At 51.1% G+C, this 20,936-nt stretch overlaps 1 protein-coding gene across 1 annotated transcript in view; it reads right to left on the reverse strand.

Annotated features, from left to right (window-relative positions):
• LOC140389059 (anoctamin-7-like) overlaps positions 1-20,936 on the reverse strand; it is a 275,652-nt gene that overhangs the window by 25,014 nt on the left and 229,702 nt on the right. The window contains exon 6 of the mRNA XM_072473221.1: positions 9,022-9,167. Coding sequence (XP_072329322.1) covers positions 9,022-9,167 — 146 coding nt within the window. The remainder of the gene's footprint in view (positions 1-9,021; positions 9,168-20,936) is intronic.

Consider the following 20,936-nt stretch of genomic DNA (forward strand, 5'->3'; position numbering starts at 1 on the left):
CAGGCCGTGACCCCCACAGAACAGCGCTATGCGCAGATTGAGAAGGAGTGCCTGGGTTTGTTAACCGGCATAGATAAATTCCACAACTATGTGTATGGTCTCCCTCAGTTCACCGTGGGAACCGACCATCGCCCCCTGGTCGGCAGCATACAAAAGGACCTCAATGAGATGACCCCTCGCCTCCAGCGCATTCTGCTCAAGCTCCAGAGGTACGACTTCCAACTAGTCTACACCCTGGGAAAGGACCTCATCATCGCGGATGCCCCGTCCAGAGCAGTGAGCACACCGCCCGAATCGGGGGGGTTCGTCTGTCAGGTCGACGCACATGTAGCCTTCACACCGGCCAATCTGCCAGCTACTGATGCAAGTCTGGCCCATATTCGCCGTGAGAGTGCGGCTGACCCCCTCCTACAACGTGTGATGCGCCACATGACGGAAGGGTGGCTCAAGGGGCAGTGCCCACAATTCTACAATGTCCGGGATGACTTGGCCATCATTGATGGTGTCCTCCTAAAGTTGGACCGGATTGTGATCCCATACAGCATGCACAGGCTGGTCCTCGAACAATTGCACAAAGGCCATCTTGGGGTTGAAAAGTGCAGGCGGAGGGCCCGAGAAGCTGTGAACTGGCCGGACATCAACGACGACATCGCCAACATGGTGCTCAACTGCCCTATCTGCCAAAGGTTTCAGCTGGCGCAACCCCCTGAGACACTTCAGCCCCATGAGTTGGTAACATCCCCCTGGGCAAATGTGGGTGTGGACCTCTTTCATGCGCTCGGCGGACTCTACGTCATCATAATTGACTATTTTTCCAACTATCCGGAGGTCATATGCCTGCACGACTTGACATCATCAGCTGTAATCAGTGCATGCAAGGAAACCTTTGCTCGCCATGGCATTCCGCTTACCATCATGTCGGACAATGGGCCTGTTTTGAGAGCCAAGAATGGTCTTCTTTTGCTGCTTCATATGGCTTCACACACATGACGTCCTGCCCTCTGCATCCCCAGTCAAATGGCAAGGCGGAAAAGGGCGTCCATATCGTGAAGCGGCTCCTCTGCAAGGCTGCTGATGCCGGATCTGACTTCTGTTTAGCCCTGCTGGCCTATCGCTCGGCCCCACTGTCCACAGGCCTTTCACCAGCCCAGCTGTTGATGGGTCGCGCCCTCAGGACCACTGTGCCGTCCATTCATGTTCCTAAACCCGACCATGCTCCAGTACTGCAAAGGATGCGACAGCAACGTGCTCAGCAGAAGGTGGCACACAACACTTGGACAACTGATCTTCCTGCCTTGCCGCCTGGAGACAACGTCCGCATACACCTACCAGAGGGTGGCTGGTCGTCAACTGCCGAGGTTCTCTGCTGCGTGGCTCCCCGCTCGTTCCTGGTTCGCATGCCTGATGGCTCCATTCGCCGGCGTAATCGGCGGGCCCTTTGGCTGCTTCGGCGCTCGCTACGTGCACCGGTGCCACGCCCTCCTGTTGTCCCTGATGTCGACTTTGTTGAGCTTCCTGCCACTCTGCCTATTCCTCTCTCGCCCGTGGCCAGGCCCATTCCTCAGCCGGTGGATCCTGACCCACCCTTGAGGCGGTCAACCCAAATTCGTCGCCCACCTACTAGACTGGACTTATGAGCCTGTTTGCACATTGGATTCATTGAATTGTTATGCAACAATGTCAATGTGTTTCTCTTTTTGTCGTTCCAGGAGTTCTCTTTCGATATTTGATGATTGCACTTGTTTTGTTTGTGGTACAACCTCGTTGTTCTGTTGCACCTGACAGCTTCCTCTGTATATAGTTTAGCCTCATGTACATGTTGTAAATATTGCACACACATACTCAGCCACACTCAGTACACACCAATATTTATTACCATATAGGCACATATTCTTGTGAAAAGGGGGGATGTCATGATATCCATATTAACATATCATGGTGCAATCACACACACACACACTGATAGACACATCGACGGACCAATCAACACACACGCAACATCACAGCCAATCACCAGTGAGAGCACACGCACTATAAAACAGGGAACACCACAGTTCCCGCTCATTCCACCAGGAGATAGCTCAGAGCACAGAGCTCACAGCGTGCCACTCAGACATACACCATATGCTGAGTGCCCCTCTAAGATAGTGTTAGGACTGGGTCCACAGGTTAACTGGTGAAGTACGAACCACAGCCAGAAGTTCACAGTTGTTATCATACAGAATAATAAAACAGAGTTCATAGATCATAGAATTTACAAAGCCGAAAGAGGCCATTCGGCCCATCGAGTCTGCACCGGCTCTTGGAAAGAGTACCCTACCCAAGGTCAACACCCCCACCCTATCCCCATAACCCAGTAACCCCACCCAACACTAAGGGCAATTTTGGACACTAAGGGCAATTTATCATGGCCAATCCACCTAACCTGCACATCTTTGGACTGTGGGAGGAAACCGGAGCACCCGGAGGAAACCCACGCACACACGGGGAGGATGAGCACGGGGAGGAGAGTTGTACCATCTACAACCATGTTGGTTCGTTTGTACATCGGAACACCCAACACGACACGCCGGGCACACATGACAGCGGCGAGGATGAGCAAGTTTTTCGGGGTAGAAGATAGATGTGCAAGGTGTGCGGGAAGCCCAGCAAACCATGTTCACATGTTTTGGGCATGCCCGAAGCTTGGAAGGTTCTGGCAGGGGTTTGCCAAGGCAATGTCCAAGGTGCTAGACACGCGGGTGGTGCCGAGTCCAGAGGTGGCGATGTTTGGAGTGTCAGAAGATCCGTGAGTTCAGGGAGTGAAAGAGGCCGACGTGCTGGCCTTTGCCTCCCTGGTAGCCCGGGGACGGATCCTTTTAATGTGGAGGGACTCGAAGCCCCCGCGTTTGGAGACTTGAGGGTCAGAGACATGGCTGGGTTTCTCAGGCTGGAGAAAATAAAGTTTGCCTTGAGAGGGTCAATGCTGGGGTTTTCTCGGAGGTGGCAGCCGTTCGGCGATTTTCTCGGGGGAAATTAAAATGTCAACAGAAGCTGTATTCTAAAGGGTACAATATGGTTGAGGGATGTACAGAAGGGGTTGGGTGGGAAGTGTCTTTTTCTTACCCTGTTGATGTTTATGTTATTATTGTGTTTGTTGTTGTTATAAAAATTTTGCAAATACTTCAATAAAAATATTTTTTTTAAAAGAAAGAAAGAAATCTGGAAATAGAAGTCTAAAGGTGGCCATGGAACCATTGCCGATTGTCGTAAAATCCCATCTGGTTCACTAATGTCCTTTTAGGGAGAGAAATCTGCCGTCCTTACCAGGTCTGGCCTACATGTGATTCCAGACCCACAGCAATGTGGTTGACTCTTAATTATCCTCAGGGATGGTCAATAAATGCTGGACCAGCCAGCGAGGCCCACATCCCATAAACTAATTTAAAAAACACAAGTGAAGCGTATTTAAACACGTATAAATAAGGGATGGCTGGGTGTGTGCAAGGATAATGGGCGGCATGGTAGCACAGTGGTTAGCACAGTTTCTTCACAGCTCCAGGGTCCCAGGTTCGATTCCCGGCTTGGGTCACTGTGTGTGGACTTTGCACATTCTCCCGGTGTTTGCGTGAGTTTCCTCTGGGTGCTCCGGTTTCCTCCCAAGGTCCAACAGTCCAAAGATGTGGAGGTTAGTTTTGTAAGGGCCCCCCGAAGAATCCAGCACGAGTTTTAAGGATACAAAATAATAAAGTTTATTTACTATAACAATATATACATAGCAGTAGCAGTAACTTCCCTTGCTACCTTCTCCTTCCTCCTGGTTCCTGGACTGGCCAGCTTATTTATAGTAGGAGTTTCTCCGCCCCCCTCATTGGGGAAGTTCATACTCCCATAGGATTGTGGGATAATCATTAGTCCCCAGCCAATCGTCAGTAGGCAGGTTATAACATCCCTTCCCCCCAAATTCCAAGGAATCCACCGTAGGCCCTGGCGAAGGGAGGCGTCGAACTCGTTTGGCCGCAGGCCGGACGCCATTTGCACGCGGCGCTGGATCAGGCGGCGTATAACGAGACGGAGACCGGCGCTTCCGTGATGAACGGCGCGGTTGTACATCCACGGCCTGTGGACCCGAGGATTCCCCCTCTGATTCATCCTGTGTCTCCATCTCGGAGTCAGAGTCTGCTGCCTCCGTCATGTCAGCGTCTCTGTCCCCATTCGGTCCCGTAACGACCTGCGCAGGCTTCGAGTGAGGCACCAGTGGAAGATTTGGAGGACCACCTTCCCTTGTTTCTGGTCTTTGCCGCTGTTGAACTGAGCTCCGGGGGCGGGGAATCTTTTGCGGGGATGATCTTCTGGACCGGACGTGGTCTACATGTTTTCGCTGGAGACGACCCTGGGCTTGCACTTGGTACGATATAGGGCCCGTTTGGCGAAAGATTACCCCAGGAACCCATTGGGCACCACCAGCAAAATTCCGCACGAATACTGGGTCACCGGGCGCAAACTGCCGAATCGGACGATGCTGAGACAATCCTGGTCCCTGCCGTTCTTGTGTGCGGCGTACTTTTGCGCCAATGTCCGGGAAGACCATACTAAGGCGGGTGCGAAGTCTCCGGCCCATTAGGAGTTCTGCGGGAGCTACCCCAGTCACTGTATGGGGGGTGGTCCTGTACGTAAACAAAAACCGAGCCAGTCTCGTGTCCATTGATCCGGAAGACTGCTTCTTTAGGCCTCTTTTGAATGTTTGAACTGCACGCTCTGCCAACCCATTTGAAGCCGGGTGGTAAGGGGCAGTGCGGATATGGCGGATGCCGTTCATCTTTGTAAACCTAGCAAATTCCTCACTCGTGAATGGAGTGCCATTATCCGTGACCAGCACCTCGGGGAGGCCATGCGTGCTAAATGATAAACGCATTTTTTCAATTGTTGCGCAGGACGTTGTCCCCTGCATCTTATGCACCTCCAGCCATTTGGACTGGGCGTCAATTAGTAGAAGGAACATGGATCCCTGAAAAGGGCCTGCGAAATCTGCATGTAAGCGTGCCCAAGGACGCCCTGGCCATTCCCAGTGATGTAGGGGCGCGGCCGGCGGAAGCTTCTGATGCTCCTGGCAAATGGAGCAGTTTTGGGCCACCTTCTCAATGTCGGTGTCGAGGCCTGGCCACCAGACATAACTCCGGGTCAACATTTTCATCTTGGTCACGCCCGGATGCCCATTGTGCAAGTCTGATAATATCAGCTCCTGGCCTTTTTCCGGGACAACCACACGCGTCCCCCACAAGAGGATGCCGTCTTCCACGCTGAACTCTGACAGCTTGGAGGAAAATGCCCGTAACTTGCCTGGGAGCTGTCTATGCTGCCCACCATACAGGACTACGTGCCGAACCTTTGACAGGACTGGCTCCGTCTGGGTCCACTCACGGATCTGTGATGCCGTGACAGGCAAGGTGTCCATAAAATTTAGGGTTGCGACCACCTCACCGGTCGTGGGGGTCGACATGGGGCCTGTCGATAAAGGCAATCGGCTCAGTGCGTCGGCATTTGCTATCTGCGTACCTGGTTTGTGCTCCAGAGAATACTCATATGCAGCAAGCAACAAAGCCCAGCGCTGGATCCGTGCAGAAGCAATGGGCGGTATCGGCTTATCCTCTCTGAAGAGTCCCAGCAGGGGCTTATGATCAGTCACGATAGTGAAATGGCGGCCGTACACATACTGGTGAAAGCGTTTCACCGCAAAAACCACTGCCAGGCCCTCCTTCTCGATCTGCGCGTACTTCTTCTCCGCTGCAGTCAATGTGCGGGAGGCGAAAGCTATCGGTCGCTCGGCCCCGTTCTCCATCTTGTGGGACAGGACAGCCCCAATACCATACGGGGATGCATCACATGTGACGAGCAAAGGCTTTCCCGGATCATAGTGGGTTAGTAACCCAGACGACGACAATTGTTGCTTTACCCGCCGGAAAGCGGTTTCTTGCGGCTGACCCCAAACCCAGGTGTGATTTTTCTTTAGCAGCAGGTGTAAGGGGGCCAGCGTAGTTGCCAGATTGGGGAGGAACTTCCCGTAATAGTTTACGAGACCGAGAAAAGAACGAAGATGCGAAGTGTCAGTCGGGGTGGGGGCATGTTGAATTGCACGCACCTTCTCTGCGACGGGGTGCAGACCCTCGCGGTCCACCCGATAACCTAGGTAGACTACTTCTTTTGCCTGAAATACGCACTTTGTGTGACGTAAACGGACTCCAGCCTCCGAAAGGCGTTTAAGGACAGCCTCCAGATTTTCCAAATGCTCTTGCTCCGACGTCCCTGTAATCAACACGTCATCTAGGTAGACAGCCACACGTGGTAAACCTCTCAAAATGCCCTCCATAACACGTTGAAAAATTGCGCAGGCAGAGGATACTCCAAAGGGCAATCGTGTATATTCATACAGGCCCCGGTGTGTGTTAATTGTTACATATGGTCGGGAGGCAGGGTCCAGCTCCAACTGCAGGTAGGCGTGACTCATATCTAATTTTGTGAATGAGAGTCCGCCTGCAAGTTTCGCGTAGAGATCCTCTATGCGAGGCATTGGGTATCGGTCGAGTCGGGAAACTGTATTCACTGTACGTTTATAGTCGCCACACAAGCGAACTGCGGCATCTGGCTTCATTACTGGCACAATCGGTGCTGCCCAGTCAGCAAAACGGACAGGCCTGATAATACCCAAACTCTCCAAACGAGTGAGCTCCCCTTCTACCTTCTCGAGCAAAGCGTAAGGCACTGGGCGTGCCCGGAAATAGCGCGGTGTGGCTCCTGGTTCAACTTGGATACGGGCTACGGCCCCTTTTATTTTCCCCAGACCAGGCTGGAATACCTCTGGGTATCGTCCTAGCACCTCAGTCAACCCTCCAGAAACTGTTTGGAGGATGTGCTGCCATTGCAACCGCAAATGGCGCAACCAGTCCCGACCCAACAGGCTGGGCCCATGGCCACGCACTACGATAAGTGGGAAACGCCCCTCCTGGCGTCCATAGACAACAGGGGTCATTGTAGTTCCTGCAATGTCCAGTGGTTCCCCCGTGTAGGTGGCCAACCTGGCCTGTGAGTCAGTTAGTGTAAGGGTCTGTATACCCTGCTTGATGCGGTCGAATGTCCTCTGGGCGATCACGGAGACCGCTGCGCCAGTATCCAACTCCATCTCCAGCGGGTGGCCATTGACCCGTACTGTCACCTTAATGGGGGCCACACGGGGAGCTGCCACACAATGCAGCTGCAGGCAGTCGTCCTCCGTCTCCACGTCCTCAGGAGTGGTCGCCGCAGGTTCATCCACATGGAAGGTACGGCCTCTGGGCTGGTCCCAGTTACGGCCCCTGGGCTGGTCCCAGTTTCGGTCGGAACGACGGCGCCTCTGGCGTCCCCAGGACCGCCGTCCGCGACGGGGTCGGCGCCTACAAGTCTGACACGGACATGGCTCCTCATCCATTGGCTCTGGAGAAGGCTCCCTTCGGGGAGGAATGTCCGATGGCCACTGGCGTCGGTCTGGTCGTTGCCTCGCCCAAGGTACCGCAGGAGTGCGGGGGGACGTTTTTGGGCGGAAAGGGTTTCGCCCCAAGGCATGCACTTCCATTCCCTGTAGCTCCTGTACTCCTCGCTCTGCGCTCTCTCGGGACAAGACTATTTGTATTGCCTGTTGAAAAGTCAATGTTGGCTCCGCTAACAACTTTCTCTGGGTGGCCGCATTGTTAATACCGCAAACCAAACGGTCGCGTAACATTTCTGACAAGGTCTCACCATAGTCACAGTATTCCGCAATCCCGCGTAGCCTGGATAAAAAATCGGCAAGGGATTCTCCAGGGGTCCTCTCAGCGGTATTAAACCGGTAACGCTGGACTATCGTGGACGGGGTTGGGTTAAAGTGTTGCCCCACTATATTCACAAGTTCGTCAAACGTTTTGGTGTCCGGCGCAGCTGGGTACGTAAGGCTCCTAATCACCCCAAACGTATGCGGGCCGCAGGCGGTGAGCAATATGACCACCTGGCGCTCGTTTTCAGTGATATTGTTTGCCCGGAAATAGTAACGCATCCGTTGTGTGTACTGGTTCCAGCTTTCCAGCGCAGCATCAAAAACATCCAAACATCCGTACAGAGGCATGGTATAATAGAAAACAACTTCCAACCTGTATCCAACAAAAATCCAGGGAGGTGGCTTCAGCAGTGTAGACAGCTATTCACTTTTACCTTCGTCGCCAGTTTTGTAAGGGCCCCCCGAAGAATCCAGCACGAGTTTTAAGGATACAAAATAATAAAGTTTATTTACTATAACAATAAATACATAGCAGTAGCAGTAACTTCCCTTGCTACCTTCTCCTTCCTCCTGGTTCCTGGACTGGCCAGCTTATTTATAGTAGGAGTTTCTCCGCCCCCCTCATTGGGGAAGTTCATACTCCCATAGGATTGTGGGATAATCATTAGTCCCCAGCCAATCGTCAGTAGGCAGGTTATAACAGTTAGGTGGATTGGCCATGCTAAATTGCCCTTAGGTTAGGTGGGGTAACTGGGTTACGGGGACAGAGATGAGGTGTGGTCTTAAGTAGAGTGTTCTTTCCAAGAGCCAGTGCAGATTCAGTGGGCCGAATGGCCTCCTGCTGCACTGTTAATTCCATGATTCTCTAATTGGTGATACTGAACTAAGTCAATTAACTCTCGCAATAAGGAAAGGCTCTGTCTCTTGGTTTTGACTTCACCAACTGGCACTTGCTGTGGGTAAATTAGTGACCTTGTTTCCGACATTGCAACAGTGACTACACTTTAAAAGTATTTCATTGGTTTGGAACACCCTGGGGCAGTATCAAAATGCAAAGGCAGGATTTTCTGGGTCCTGTCTGCCCCAAGACCTGAAGTTCTTGCCCAATGCCAAAGGAGCTTTTAATGGTCCGTCAAAGTGTTCATCCCATTCCGTGATGATTCCCACGGCGAGCAGGACCAGAACATACACCCCCAAGTCTTTCTTCCCATCTATCACATGGTGGCTCAACATTTTCATGGAATCCATTTCGTACAGACCTTTCAAATTTGGAGAGGCGAAATGCGCAGGTGAAATATTCTATGGGGTTGTTCGGAATACCTTCATACATGACATTATATATTCTCAGCTTTGAGAGTAACTCCTCTGACCAATTGGTGCTAGAATGTGCTGATGAATGTACTGCCTGAAAGAAACAATAGTGAAAGTTAATAAAACTGGTCATACACCTACACCCCAAACTGTCTAGTTCAGCCAACACACAGCACAGCTGCCCCAAAATCACATTGCAGCTCAGGCTTCTTTTAAAAAAATTGTTTTTTCATATATTTAGAGTATCCAATTAATTTTTTCCAATTAAGGGGCAATTTAACGTGGCCAATCCACCGACCCTGCACATCTTTGGGTTGTGGGGGCGAAACCTACGCAAACGCGGGGAGAATGTGCAAACTCCACTCAGACAGTGACCCAGAGCCGGGATCGAACCTGAGACCTCGACGCTGTGAGACAGCAGTGCTAACCCACTGCACCACCGCACTGCCACCTTTTTTTACAATTGTGATGATGATTGTTCTACGTTAGTCCCATCAATCCCAATGAGCTTCACTCCTCACAACAGGAACAATTAATTCAGCACCTTCTGTTCAGATGCACTGTGTCCCTTTTATTTGATATAGAACTGTCAATTCCCGAAGCTCTAATTCTTTCGATGTCTCCCTCTGCCTTTCTAAACCCATCTTTTACTCAATCTCCCAAAATCTTTCACACTGCCCACTGGCCCCAGTGCCAGTGTCTCGCACACTGTTCTAGTTGAGTCTGTTTGGCTGGGTGAGGAGGAGGCAAGAAGTGAAAGGCCGGGCCGGATGTGAGCGGTGCCAACACGCCTGCCCCAAGACCCGATTGCACCATTTCCTCAAACCCTTTTTGACCGACAAACTACAAGCTGGCAGGGAATCCAGCCAGCACTGCTGATTTGCCAGTGAGAGACGAGCAAGAGCGCAGCGAGTCAGGCACAGTGAAGGGGTGATTGTCGCCATGACGAATGTTGTCTCTCCCTATCCTTTCTGCCAAAATGCACCACTTCACACTTGCGCAGTGCTGAATTCCGTCTGTCACTCTGCCTGTCGATTCTGCTAGCCTCTCTACGACCTGAGACAGCGGATTGACATCCTCCTCACTGTTTGCCACGCCTCAAGTTTGGTGAAATCGGCCAACTGATATTTTTCTCTATATTCCAATTTTGAACTGATTTATATAATTTTAAGAAAGCCATGGTCCTGGAACTGACCCATCGCTGCTTTCCATCTTCCAGTCTGAAAAACAACCACCTACCACAACTTGCTGCCTTCTGTCCCTTAACTGATTTTTTAATCCCAGTTGACAGTGACCACCCTCATTCCGTGAGCCACAAATTTGTGAGCCAATCTTTTAGGTGGTACTTTGTCAAAAGCGTTCTTAAAATCCATATAGACAGCATCCACCATATCACCTTCATTAACCTTTGCTGTTACATCATCAAAAAATCAATTAGTCAAACACAATCAGCCTTTTACAAACCCATCCACCCTCCAGTTCCTCTGCTTGTAGCTCTCCTTTGTGTCTGCCAGCCAAACTGCTTCTTTTATAACTGCCTTCCTGTTGATGGTGTCTCCAGCTCAATGGCCGTCAGGTCACATGAGCCCGTAATTCTTATTATCCAAAAAAATGACAATTGATCACTTCACAATTGATGCAAACTCTTAAAACTACTGACCAAACATTCTTAAAAATTATACATCCCCCCGACTTTTTAAATGTTGCTTACTGTACTACTTCTATGTTACAGATCGCCACAAACCCTCTATCCTTAATTAACTCAACCCTCTCCAAGTGCCTGTTTATTTTGCTCCCTTTTTATTGTTTCTAAAACATTATCCACCACTGATGTTAAATTAACTGGCCTTTGCTCAGACTATCCTTATGTATACAATTTCTTGAATACAGGTGTCACATTTGCCGCTCTCTAATCCACTGGCACTTTCATTTAGCAACCCGGGATGCAAGTCATATGGATTAGGTAACCTATCCACTCTAAGCCATCCCTATCAATTTTCACCCCATCCATTAACTCTACCCTCTCCACATTATCCTGAACGGCTAGAATACAAAGGGGAGGAGGTTATGCTACAGTTGTACATGTTTAGGAGATACGGTGGTGCAGTGGTAATGCCACTGGACTCGGGATCCAGAAGCCCAGGTTAATGTTCGTGGGACAGGGGTTCAAATCTCAACATCGTTGCCAATGGAATTTAAATTTAATTCATAAATCTGGAATATAAGTCTAGTCTCAGGAATGGTGGTCATGAGGACTATCACCTGGGTTACTAATGCTCTTTATCATCGATCATAGAATCTACAGTGCGGAAGGAGACCATTCGGCCCATCGAGTCTGCACCGGCCCTTGGAAAGAGCCCATACCTCCACCCTAATCCATCACCTTCACCCTATCCCCGTAACCCACTAATCCCACCTAACCTTTTTGGACACTAAGGGCAATTTATCATGGCCAATCCACCTAACCTGCACATCTTTGGACTGTAGGAGGAAACTGGAGCACCCGGAGGAAACCCACGCAGGCTCAGGGAGAAGGTGAAGACTCCGCACAGACAGGGACCCAAGCCGGGAATCGAACCTGGGACCCTGGAGCTGTGAAGCAACGGTGCTAACCAGTGTGCTACTGTGCTGCCCATACGAGAGGACATCTGCCATATTTACATGGTCTGGCCTGTTGAATAATGGTGCCCCATTGAGCAGCATGTTGTGTCCGGCTGTGTCCTCTTGATGTATTGAGACTTGTATGTCTAAACATCAACCATTTATTGTTAATCTTGAACGATTTACAAGTCCCAGTTACTGCAATTCATGGTGCTGTTTCTCCATGCACGCTGCTTCCTTTGAATCTCTTACCATGTGGCTCGATGCATCATACCATGGACGGTACTATTCTCCAGACTCATACTAAGCCTTGCTCTGTCAAGGAATTCTATATTATACTGGCATGCGCACAATATCGCCTACATGAGGCTCCTACCCACAACAGCGCCGTGTCTCTTAATTGCCCTCCGAACTGGCCTAGTAAACATGTAGTTCAAAGGCAATTAGGGATGGGCAACAAATGCTGGCCTTGTCCGTGACACACACATCCCATGAAAGAACAAACAAACAAAAAAGTTTCTGGTTAGAAACCATTCAGAGTACTGTATTGAGTTCCTCCCTGAACCTCAGGAAGGATATATTGACCTTGGAGGGGGATGCACAGATTCACCAGAATGATTGTGGACTTAGAGAATTTGTGGCAACGTTTAACTTGGAAGCAGTACAGTAAGGAACATCTGTAATTTCATTCAATGTTCTGTGGGATCTGTAAATTTTTTAAAGAATGTTTGAAAAGTACTTTTAGGAGTTTGTATCAATTGTAAAGAGGTCAATTGTAATGTTATTGAATAACAGAAAATACTTGTTCATGTGACCTGACAACCCTTGACCTGGAGGCAGCTTCAACAGGAAGCAAGTTAAGGAAGAAGCCATGTGGCTGGCAGACACAAAGAAGAGCTATAATCAAAGGAGCTGGAGGGTGAAGACGATCAGTGCACTGCACAGATGCAAACACAAAGAGAAAGCAGACAGGAACACAAAATATTATAGAGAAAACAAGAAAATCGCTCTCAGAAAGAGGTCCCATTGCCCGAAAAGGAGACAGGATCTACCTGTGTGAGCTGGTCAAAAAGATCTAAAACCTGAAAAGCTTTGAGAATAGCTCTGGGATGCTATAGGGCTGGGTGTTTTCCCAGGAGTGGTCAAACCATGAACCGGGTTGGTCAGTTGAAAAGGAACTCTAGAAAGTTACACCATCAGGATTGTCATAGCCCGAGGGAGAGAGGCTTTGTAGACGTGTGCCTCGCTGATGATAAAGCTCAGAGATAAATTGATTGTTGGATAGCACAACGGACCTACCCTGCATGAATAAGGAACAGCATATTGGGGAGCTGTGCTGATACGTAATACCATGCATGCTGAAGAGGATTGCTTGTGGTTGCGTTAGATTAACATTTGCTGCATGGATTAAAGTGAAATTTACCAATCTATTTAAATTACCGTATGCCTGATTCTTTATGTTTATTTACATTCGGCGCAATCGAACGGCCTCGTCACGTCCGAAGCTGTAATGCGACGAGGTTCGCGAGATGACGACACTCGGGATGTCTCACAAGATCTAACAAGATCTCACGAGACGTTTTGAGATCACGCCCTCGCTGGGTGAGATCCAGATTTACATATATAATTGCGGCATTTCTTTTTTGGGGGTTATTTGCTAAATTTGGTTGTTTTGGTTCCTCGATTGTCTATGGGGGAAGTAACATGTTTATTTACCAGGACGGGCTTGTATTCTATTGAGTGCACAAGCTTGGGGGCATCCTGCAGTCACCATCACAGAGACACAGTCTGGGAACAGCGTCTTGCAAATGGCATCACAGTCTGGGAACAGTGTCCTGCAGTCAGCATCGTAGTGAAGCAGACTGGGAACAGTGCCCTACAGTCAGCATCGCCGTGAAGCAGTCTGGGAACAGTGCCCTGCAGTCAGCATCGCAGTGACGCACTCTGAAAACAGTGCCCTACAGTCAGCAACACAGTGACGCAGTCTGGGAACAGTGTCCTGCAGTCAGCATCACAGTGAAGCAGTCTGGGAACAGTGACCTGCAGTCAGCATCACAATGAAGCAGACTGGGAACAGTGTCCTGCAGTCAGCATCATATTGAAGCAGTCTGGAAACAGCATCTTGCAGTCAGCATCGCAGTGAAGCAGTCTTGGAACAGCGTCCTGCGGTCAGTTTTGCAGTGAAGCACTCTGGCAACAGTGTCCTGCAGTCAGCATCACAGTGAAGCAGTCTGGGAACAGTGCCTTGCAGTCAGCATCGCAGTGACGCACTCTGAAAACAGTGCCCTAAAGTCAGCAACACAGTGACGCAGTCTGGGAACAGTGTCCTGCAGTCAGCATCACAGTGAAGCAGTCTGGGAACAGTGACCTGCAGTCAGCATCGCAGTGAAGCAGTCTGGGAACAGTGTCCTGCAGTCAGCATCACAGTGAAGCAGACTGGAAACAGCGTCGTGCAGTCAGCATCACAGTGAAGCACTCTGAGAACAGTGCCCTGCAGTCAGCATCGCAGTGAAGCAGGCAGGGAACAGTGTCCTGCAGTCAGCATGACAGTGAAGCAGTCTGGGAACAGTGTCCTGCAGTCAGCATGACAGTGAAGCACTCTGGGAACAGCATCCTGCAGTCAGCATCACAGTGAAGCAGTCTGGCAACTGTGTCCTGCAGTCAGCATCGCAGTGAAGCAGTCTTGGAACAGCGTCCTGCAGTCAACATCACAGTGAAGCAGACTGGGAACAGTGCCCTGCAGTCAGCATCACAGTGAAGCAGTCTGGGAACAGCATCCTGCAGTCAGAATCGTAGTGAAGCAGTCTGGGAACAGCGTCCTGCAGTCAGCATCGCAGTGAAGCAGTCTGGGAACAGCATCCTGCAGTCAGCATCACAGTGAAGCAGTCTGGGAACAGCGTCCTGCAGTCAGCATCACAGTGCAGCAGTCTGGGAACAGCGTTCTGCAGTCAGCATCGTAGTGAAGCAGTCTGGGAACAGCATCCTGCAGTCAGTTTCACAGTAAAGCCCTCTGGGAACTGTGTCCTGCAGTCAGCATTGCAATGAAGCAGTCTGGGAATTGTGTCCAACAGTCAGCATTGCAGTGAAACACTCTGGGAATAGTGTCCTGCAGTCAGCATCATAGTGAAGCACTCTGGGAACAGCACCCTGCAGTCAGCATCGTAGTGAAGCACTCTGGGAACAGTGTCCTGCAGTCAGCATCACAGTGAAGCAGTCTGGGAATAGTGACCTGCAGTCAGCATCGCAGTGAAGCAGTCTGGGAACAGTGTCCTGCAGACAGCATCGCAGTGAAGCAGTCTGGGAACAGTGTCCTGCAGTCAGCATTGCAATGAAGAACTCTGGGAACAGTGTCCAGCAGTCAGCATCACAGTGAAGCAGTCAGGGAATAGCACCCTGCAGTCAGCGTCGCAGTAAAGCACTCTGGGAACAGTGTCCTTCAGTCAGCATCACAGTGAAGCACTCTGGGAACAGTGCCCTCCAGTCAACATCACAGTGAAGCACTCTGGGAACTGTGACCTGCAGTCAGCATTGCAATGAAGCACTCTGGGAACAGTGTCCAGCAGTCAGCATCGTAGTGAAGCAGTCTGGAAACAGCATCCTGCAGTCAGCATCGCAGTGAAGCAGTCTTGGAACAGCGTCCTGCGGTCAGATTTGCAGTGAAGCACTCTGGCAACAGTGTCCTGCAGTCAGCATCACAGTGAAGCAGACTGGGAACAGTGCCCTACAGTCAGCATCGCCGTGAAGCAGTCTGGGAACAGTGCCCTGCAGTCAGCATCGCAGCGAAGCACTCTGAAAACAGTGCCCTACAGTCAGCAACACAGTGACGCAGTCTGGGAACAGTGTCCTGCAGTCAGCATTACAGTGAAGCAGTCTGGGAACAGTGACCTGCAGTCAGCATCACAGTGAAGCAGTCTGGGAACAGTGTCCTGCAGTCAGCATCACAGTGAAGCAGACTGGAAACAGCATCCTGCAGTCAGCATCGCAGTGAAGCAGTCTTGGAACAGCGTCCTGCGGTCTGTTTTGCAGTGAAGCACTCTGGCAACAGTGTCCTGCAGTCAGTATCACAGTGAAGCAGACTGGGAACAGTGCCCTACAGTCAGCATCGCCGTGAAGCAGTCTGGGAACAGTGCCCTGCAGTCAGCATCGCAGCGATGCACTCTGAAAACAGTGCTCTACAGTCAGCAACACAGTGACGCAGTCTGGGAACAGTGTCCTGCAGTCAGCATCACAGTGAAGCAGTCTGGGAACAGTTACCTGCAGTCAGCATCACAGTGAAGCGGACTGCGAACAGCGCCGTGCATTCAGCATCACAGTGAAGCACTCTGAGAACAGTGCCCTGCAGTCAGCATTCCAGTGAAGCAGGCAGGGAACAGTGCCCTACAGTCAGCATCACAGTGAAGCAGTCTGGGAACAGAGTCCTGCAGTCAGCATCACAGTGAAGCAGTCTGGGAACAGTGACATGCAGTCAGCATGACAGTGAAGCACTCTGGGAACAGCATCCTGCAGTCAGCATCACAGTGAAGCAGTCTGGCAACAGTGTCCTGCAGTCAGCATCGCAGTGAAGCAGTCTTGGAACAGCGTCCTGCAGTCAACATCGCAGTGAAGCAGTCTGGGAAGAGCGTCATGCAGTCAGCATCACAGTGAAGCAGTCTGGGAACAGCGTCCTGCAGTCAGCTTCACAGTGAAGCAGTCTGGGAACAGCATTCTGCAGTCAGCATCACAGTGAAGCAGCCTGGGAACAGCATCCTGCAGTCAGTTTCACAGTAAAGCACTCTGGGAACGGTGTCCTGCAGTCAGCATTGCAATGAAGCAGTCTGGGAATTGTGTCCAACAGTCAGCATTGCAGTGAAACACTCTGGGAATAGTGTCCTGCAGTCAGCATCATAGTGAAGCAGTCTGGGAACAGCATTCTGCAGTCAGCTTCACAGTGAAGCAGTCTGGGAACAGCGTCCTGCAGTCAGCTTCACAGTGAAGCAGTCTGGGAACAGCATTCTGCAGTCAGCATCGTAGTGAAGCAGCCTGGGAACAGCATCCTGCAGTCAGTTTCACAGTAAAGCACTCTGGGAACTGTGTCCTGCAGTCAGCATTGCAATGAAGCAGTCTGGGAATTGTGTCCAACAGTCAGCATTGCAGTGAAACACTCTGGGAATAGTGTCCTGCAGTCAGCATCATAGTGAAGCACTCTGGGAACAGCACCCTGCAGTCAGCATCGTAGTGAAACACTCTGGGAATAGTGTCCTGCAGTCAGCATCACAGTGAAGCAGTCTTGGAACAGCGTCCTGCAGTCAACATCGCAGTGAAGCAGCCTGGGAAGAGCGTCATGCAGTCAGCATCACAGTGAAGCAGTCTGGGAACAGCGTCCTGCAGTCAGCTTCACAGTGAAGCAGTCTGGGAACAGCATTCTGCAGTCAGCATCACAGTGAAGCAGCCTGGGAACAGCATCCTGCAGTCAGTTTCACAGTAAAGCACTCTGGGAACTGTGTCCTGCAGTCAGCATTGCAATGAAGCAGTCTGGGAATTGTGTCCAACAGTCAGCATTGCAGTGAAACACTCTGGGAATAGTGTCCTGCAGTCAGCATCATAGTGAAGCAGTCTGGGAACAGCATTCTGCAGTCAGCTTCACAGTGAAGCAGTCTGGGAACAGCGTCCTGCAGTCAGCTTCACAGTGAAGCAGTCTGGGAACAGCATTCTGCAGTCAGCATCGTAGTGAAGCAGCCTGGGAACAGCATCCTGCAGTCAGTTTCACAGTAAAGCACTCTGGGAACTGTGTCCTGCAGTCAGCATTGCAATGAAGCAGTCTGGGAATTGTGTCCAACAGTCAGCATTGCAGTGAAACACTCTGGGAATAGTGTCCTGCAGTCAGCATCATAGTGAAGCACTCTGGGAACAGTGCACGGCAGTCAGCATTGCAGTAAACCACTCTGGGAACAGTGACCTGCAGTCAGCATCACAGTGAAGCAGTCAGGGAACAGTGTCCTGCAGTCAGCATCACAGTGAAGCAGACTGGAAACAGCATCCGGCAGTCAGCATCGCAGTGAAGCAGTCTTGGAACAGTGTCCTGCGGTCAGTTTTGCAGTAAAGCACTCTGGCAACAGTGTCCTGCAGTCAGCATCACAGTGAAGCAGACTGGGAACAGCGTCCTGCAGTCAGCATCACAGTGAAGCAGTCTGGGAACAGTGCCCTACAGTCAGCATCGCCGTGAAGCAGTCTGGGAACAGTGCCCTGCAGTCAGCATCGCAGTGATGCAGTCTGGGAACAGTGTCCTGCAGTCAGCATCACAGTGAAGCAGTCTGGGAACAGTGACCTGCAGTCAGCATCACAGTGAAGCAGACTGGGAACAGCGCCGTGCAGTCAGCATCACAGTGAAGCACTCTGAGAACAGTGCCCTGCAGTCAGCATTGCAGTGAAGCAGGCAGGGAACAGTGTCCTGCAGTCAGCATGACAGTGAAGCAGTCTGGGAACAGTGTCTTGCAGTCAGCATGACAGTGTAGCGCTCTGGGAACAGCATCCTGCAGTCAGCATCACAGTGAAGCAGTCTGGCAACAGTGTCCTGCAGTCAGCATCGCAGTGAAGCAGTCTTGGAACAGCGTCCTGTAGTCAACATCACAGTGAAGCAGTCTGGGAAGAGCGTCATGCAGTCAGCATCACAGTGAAGCAGTCTGGGAACAGCGTCCTGCAGTCAGCATCGTAGTGAAGCAGTCTGGGAACAGCATCCTGCAGTCAGTTTCACAGTAAAGCACTCTGGGAACTGTGTCCTGCAGTCAGCATTGCAATGAAGCAGTCTGGGAATTGTGTCCAACAGTCAGCATTGCAGTGAAACACTCTGGGAATAGTGTCCTGCAGTCAGCATCATAGTGAAGCACTCTGGGAACAGCACCCTGCAGTCAGCATCATAGTGAAGCACTCTGGCAACAGCGTCCTGCAGTCAGCATCACAGTGAAGCAGTCTGGGAACAGTGCCCTCCAGGCAGCGTCACAGTGAAGCACTCTGGGAACAGTGCCCTGCAGTCAGCATTGAAGTAAAGCACTCTGGGAACAGTGACCTGCAGTCAGCATCACAGTGAAGCAGTCTGGGAACAGTGTCCTGCAGTCAGCATCACAGTGAAGCAGTCTGGGAACAGTGTCCTGCAGTCAGCATCGCCGTGAAGCAGTCTGGGAACAGTGCCCTGCAGTCAGCATCGCAGCGACGCACTTTGAAAACAGTGCCCTACTGTCAGCAAAACAGTGATGCAGTCTTGGAACAGTGTCCTGCAGTCAGCATGACAGTGAAGCACTCTGGGAACAGCATCCTGCAGTCAGCATCAAAGTGAAGCAGTCTGGCACCAGTGTCCTGCAGTCAGCATCGCAGTGAAGCAGTCTTGGAACAGCGTCCTGCAGTCAACATCACAGTGAAGCACTCTGAGAACAGTGTCCTGCAGTCAGCATGACAGTGAAGCACTCTGGGAACAGCATCCTGCAGTCAGCATCACAGTGAAGCAGTGTGGGAACAGCGTCCTGCAGTCAGCATCGCAGTGCAGCAGTCTGGGAACAGCGTTCTGCAGTCAGCATCGTAGTGAAGCAGTCTGGGAACAGCATCCTGCAGTCAGTTTCACAGTAAAGCACTCTGGGAACTGTGTCCTGCAGTCAGCATTGCAATGAAGCAGTCTGGGAATTGTGTCCAACAGTCAGCATTGCAGTGAAACACTCTGGGAATAGTGTCCTGCAGTCAGCATCATAGTGAAGCACTCTGGGAACAGCACCCTGCAGTCAGCATCATAGTGAAGCACTCTGGCAACAGCGTCCTGCAGTCAGCATCACAGTGAAGCAGTCTGGGAACAGTGCCCTCCAGGCAGCGTCACAGTGAAGCACTCTGGGAACAGTGCCCTGCAGTCAGCATTGAAGTAAAGCACTCTGGGAACAGTGACCTGCAGTCAGCATCACAGTGAAGCAGTCTGGGAACAGTGTCCTGCAGTCAGCATCACAGTGAAGCAGTCTGGGAACAGTGTCCTGCAGTCAGCATCGCCGTGAAGCAGTCTGGGAACAGTGCCCTGCAGTCAGCATCGCAGCGACGCACTTTGAAAACAGTGCCCTACTGTCAGCAAAACAGTGATGCAGTCTTGGAACAGTGTCCTGCAGTCAGCATGACAGTGAAGCACTCTGGGAACAGCATCCTGCAGTCAGCATCAAAGTGAAGCAGTCTGGCACCAGTGTCCTGCAGTCAGCATCGCAGTGAAGCAGTCTTGGAACAGCGTCCTGCAGTCAACATCACAGTGAAGCACTCTGAGAACAGTGTCCTGCAGTCAGCATGACAGTGAAGCACTCTGGGAACAGCATCCTGCAGTCAGCATCACAGTGAAGCAGTGTGGGAACAGCGTCCTGCAGTCAGCATCGCAGTGCAGCAGTCTGGGAACAGCGTTCTGCAGTCAGCATCGTAGTGAAGCAGTCTGGGAACAGCATCCTGCAGTCAGTTTCACAGTAAAGCACTCTGGGAACTGTGTCCTGCAGTCAGCATTGCAATGAAGCAGTCTGGGAATTGTGTCCAACAGTCAGCATTGCAGTGAAACACTCTGGGAATAGTGTCCTGCAGTCAGCATCATAGTGAAGCACTCTGGGAACAGCACCCTGCAGTCAGCATCGTAGTGAAGCACTCTGGGAACAGCAACCTGCAGTCGGCATCGTAGTGAAGCACTCTGGGAACAGTGACTTGCAGTCAGCATCAGAGTGAAGCAGTCTGGGAACAGTGCCCTCCAGGCAGCGTCACAGTGAAGCACTCTGGGAACCGTGCCCTGCAGTCAGCATTGCAGTAAAGCACTCTGGGAACTGTGACCTGCAGTCAGCATTGCATTGAAGCACTCTGGGAACAGTGTCCAGCAGTCAGCATCACAGTGAAGCAGTCAGGGAATAGAACCCTGCAGTCAGCATCACAGTAAAGCACTCTGGGAACAGTGCCCTCCAGTCAGCATCACAGTGAAGCACTCTGGGAACAGCATCCTGCAGTCAGTTTCACAGTAAAGCACTCTGGCAACTGTGTCCTGCAGTCAGCATTGCAATGAAGCAGTCTGGGAATTGTGTCCAACAGTCAGCATTGCAGTGAAACACTCTGGGAATAGTGTCCTGCAGTCAGCATCATAGTGAAGCACTCTGGGAACAGCACCCTGCAGTCAGCATCATAGTGAAGCACTCTGGCAACAGCGTCCTGCAGTCAGCAACACAGTGAAGCAGTCTGGGAACAGTGCCCTCCAGGCAGCGTCACAGTGAAGCACTCTGGGAACAGTGCCCTGCAG

Source organism: Scyliorhinus torazame, chromosome 14 (genome assembly GCF_047496885.1).
Source record: "Scyliorhinus torazame isolate Kashiwa2021f chromosome 14, sScyTor2.1, whole genome shotgun sequence".
In the NCBI taxonomy this organism is placed as follows: Eukaryota; Metazoa; Chordata; class Chondrichthyes; order Carcharhiniformes; family Scyliorhinidae; genus Scyliorhinus; species Scyliorhinus torazame.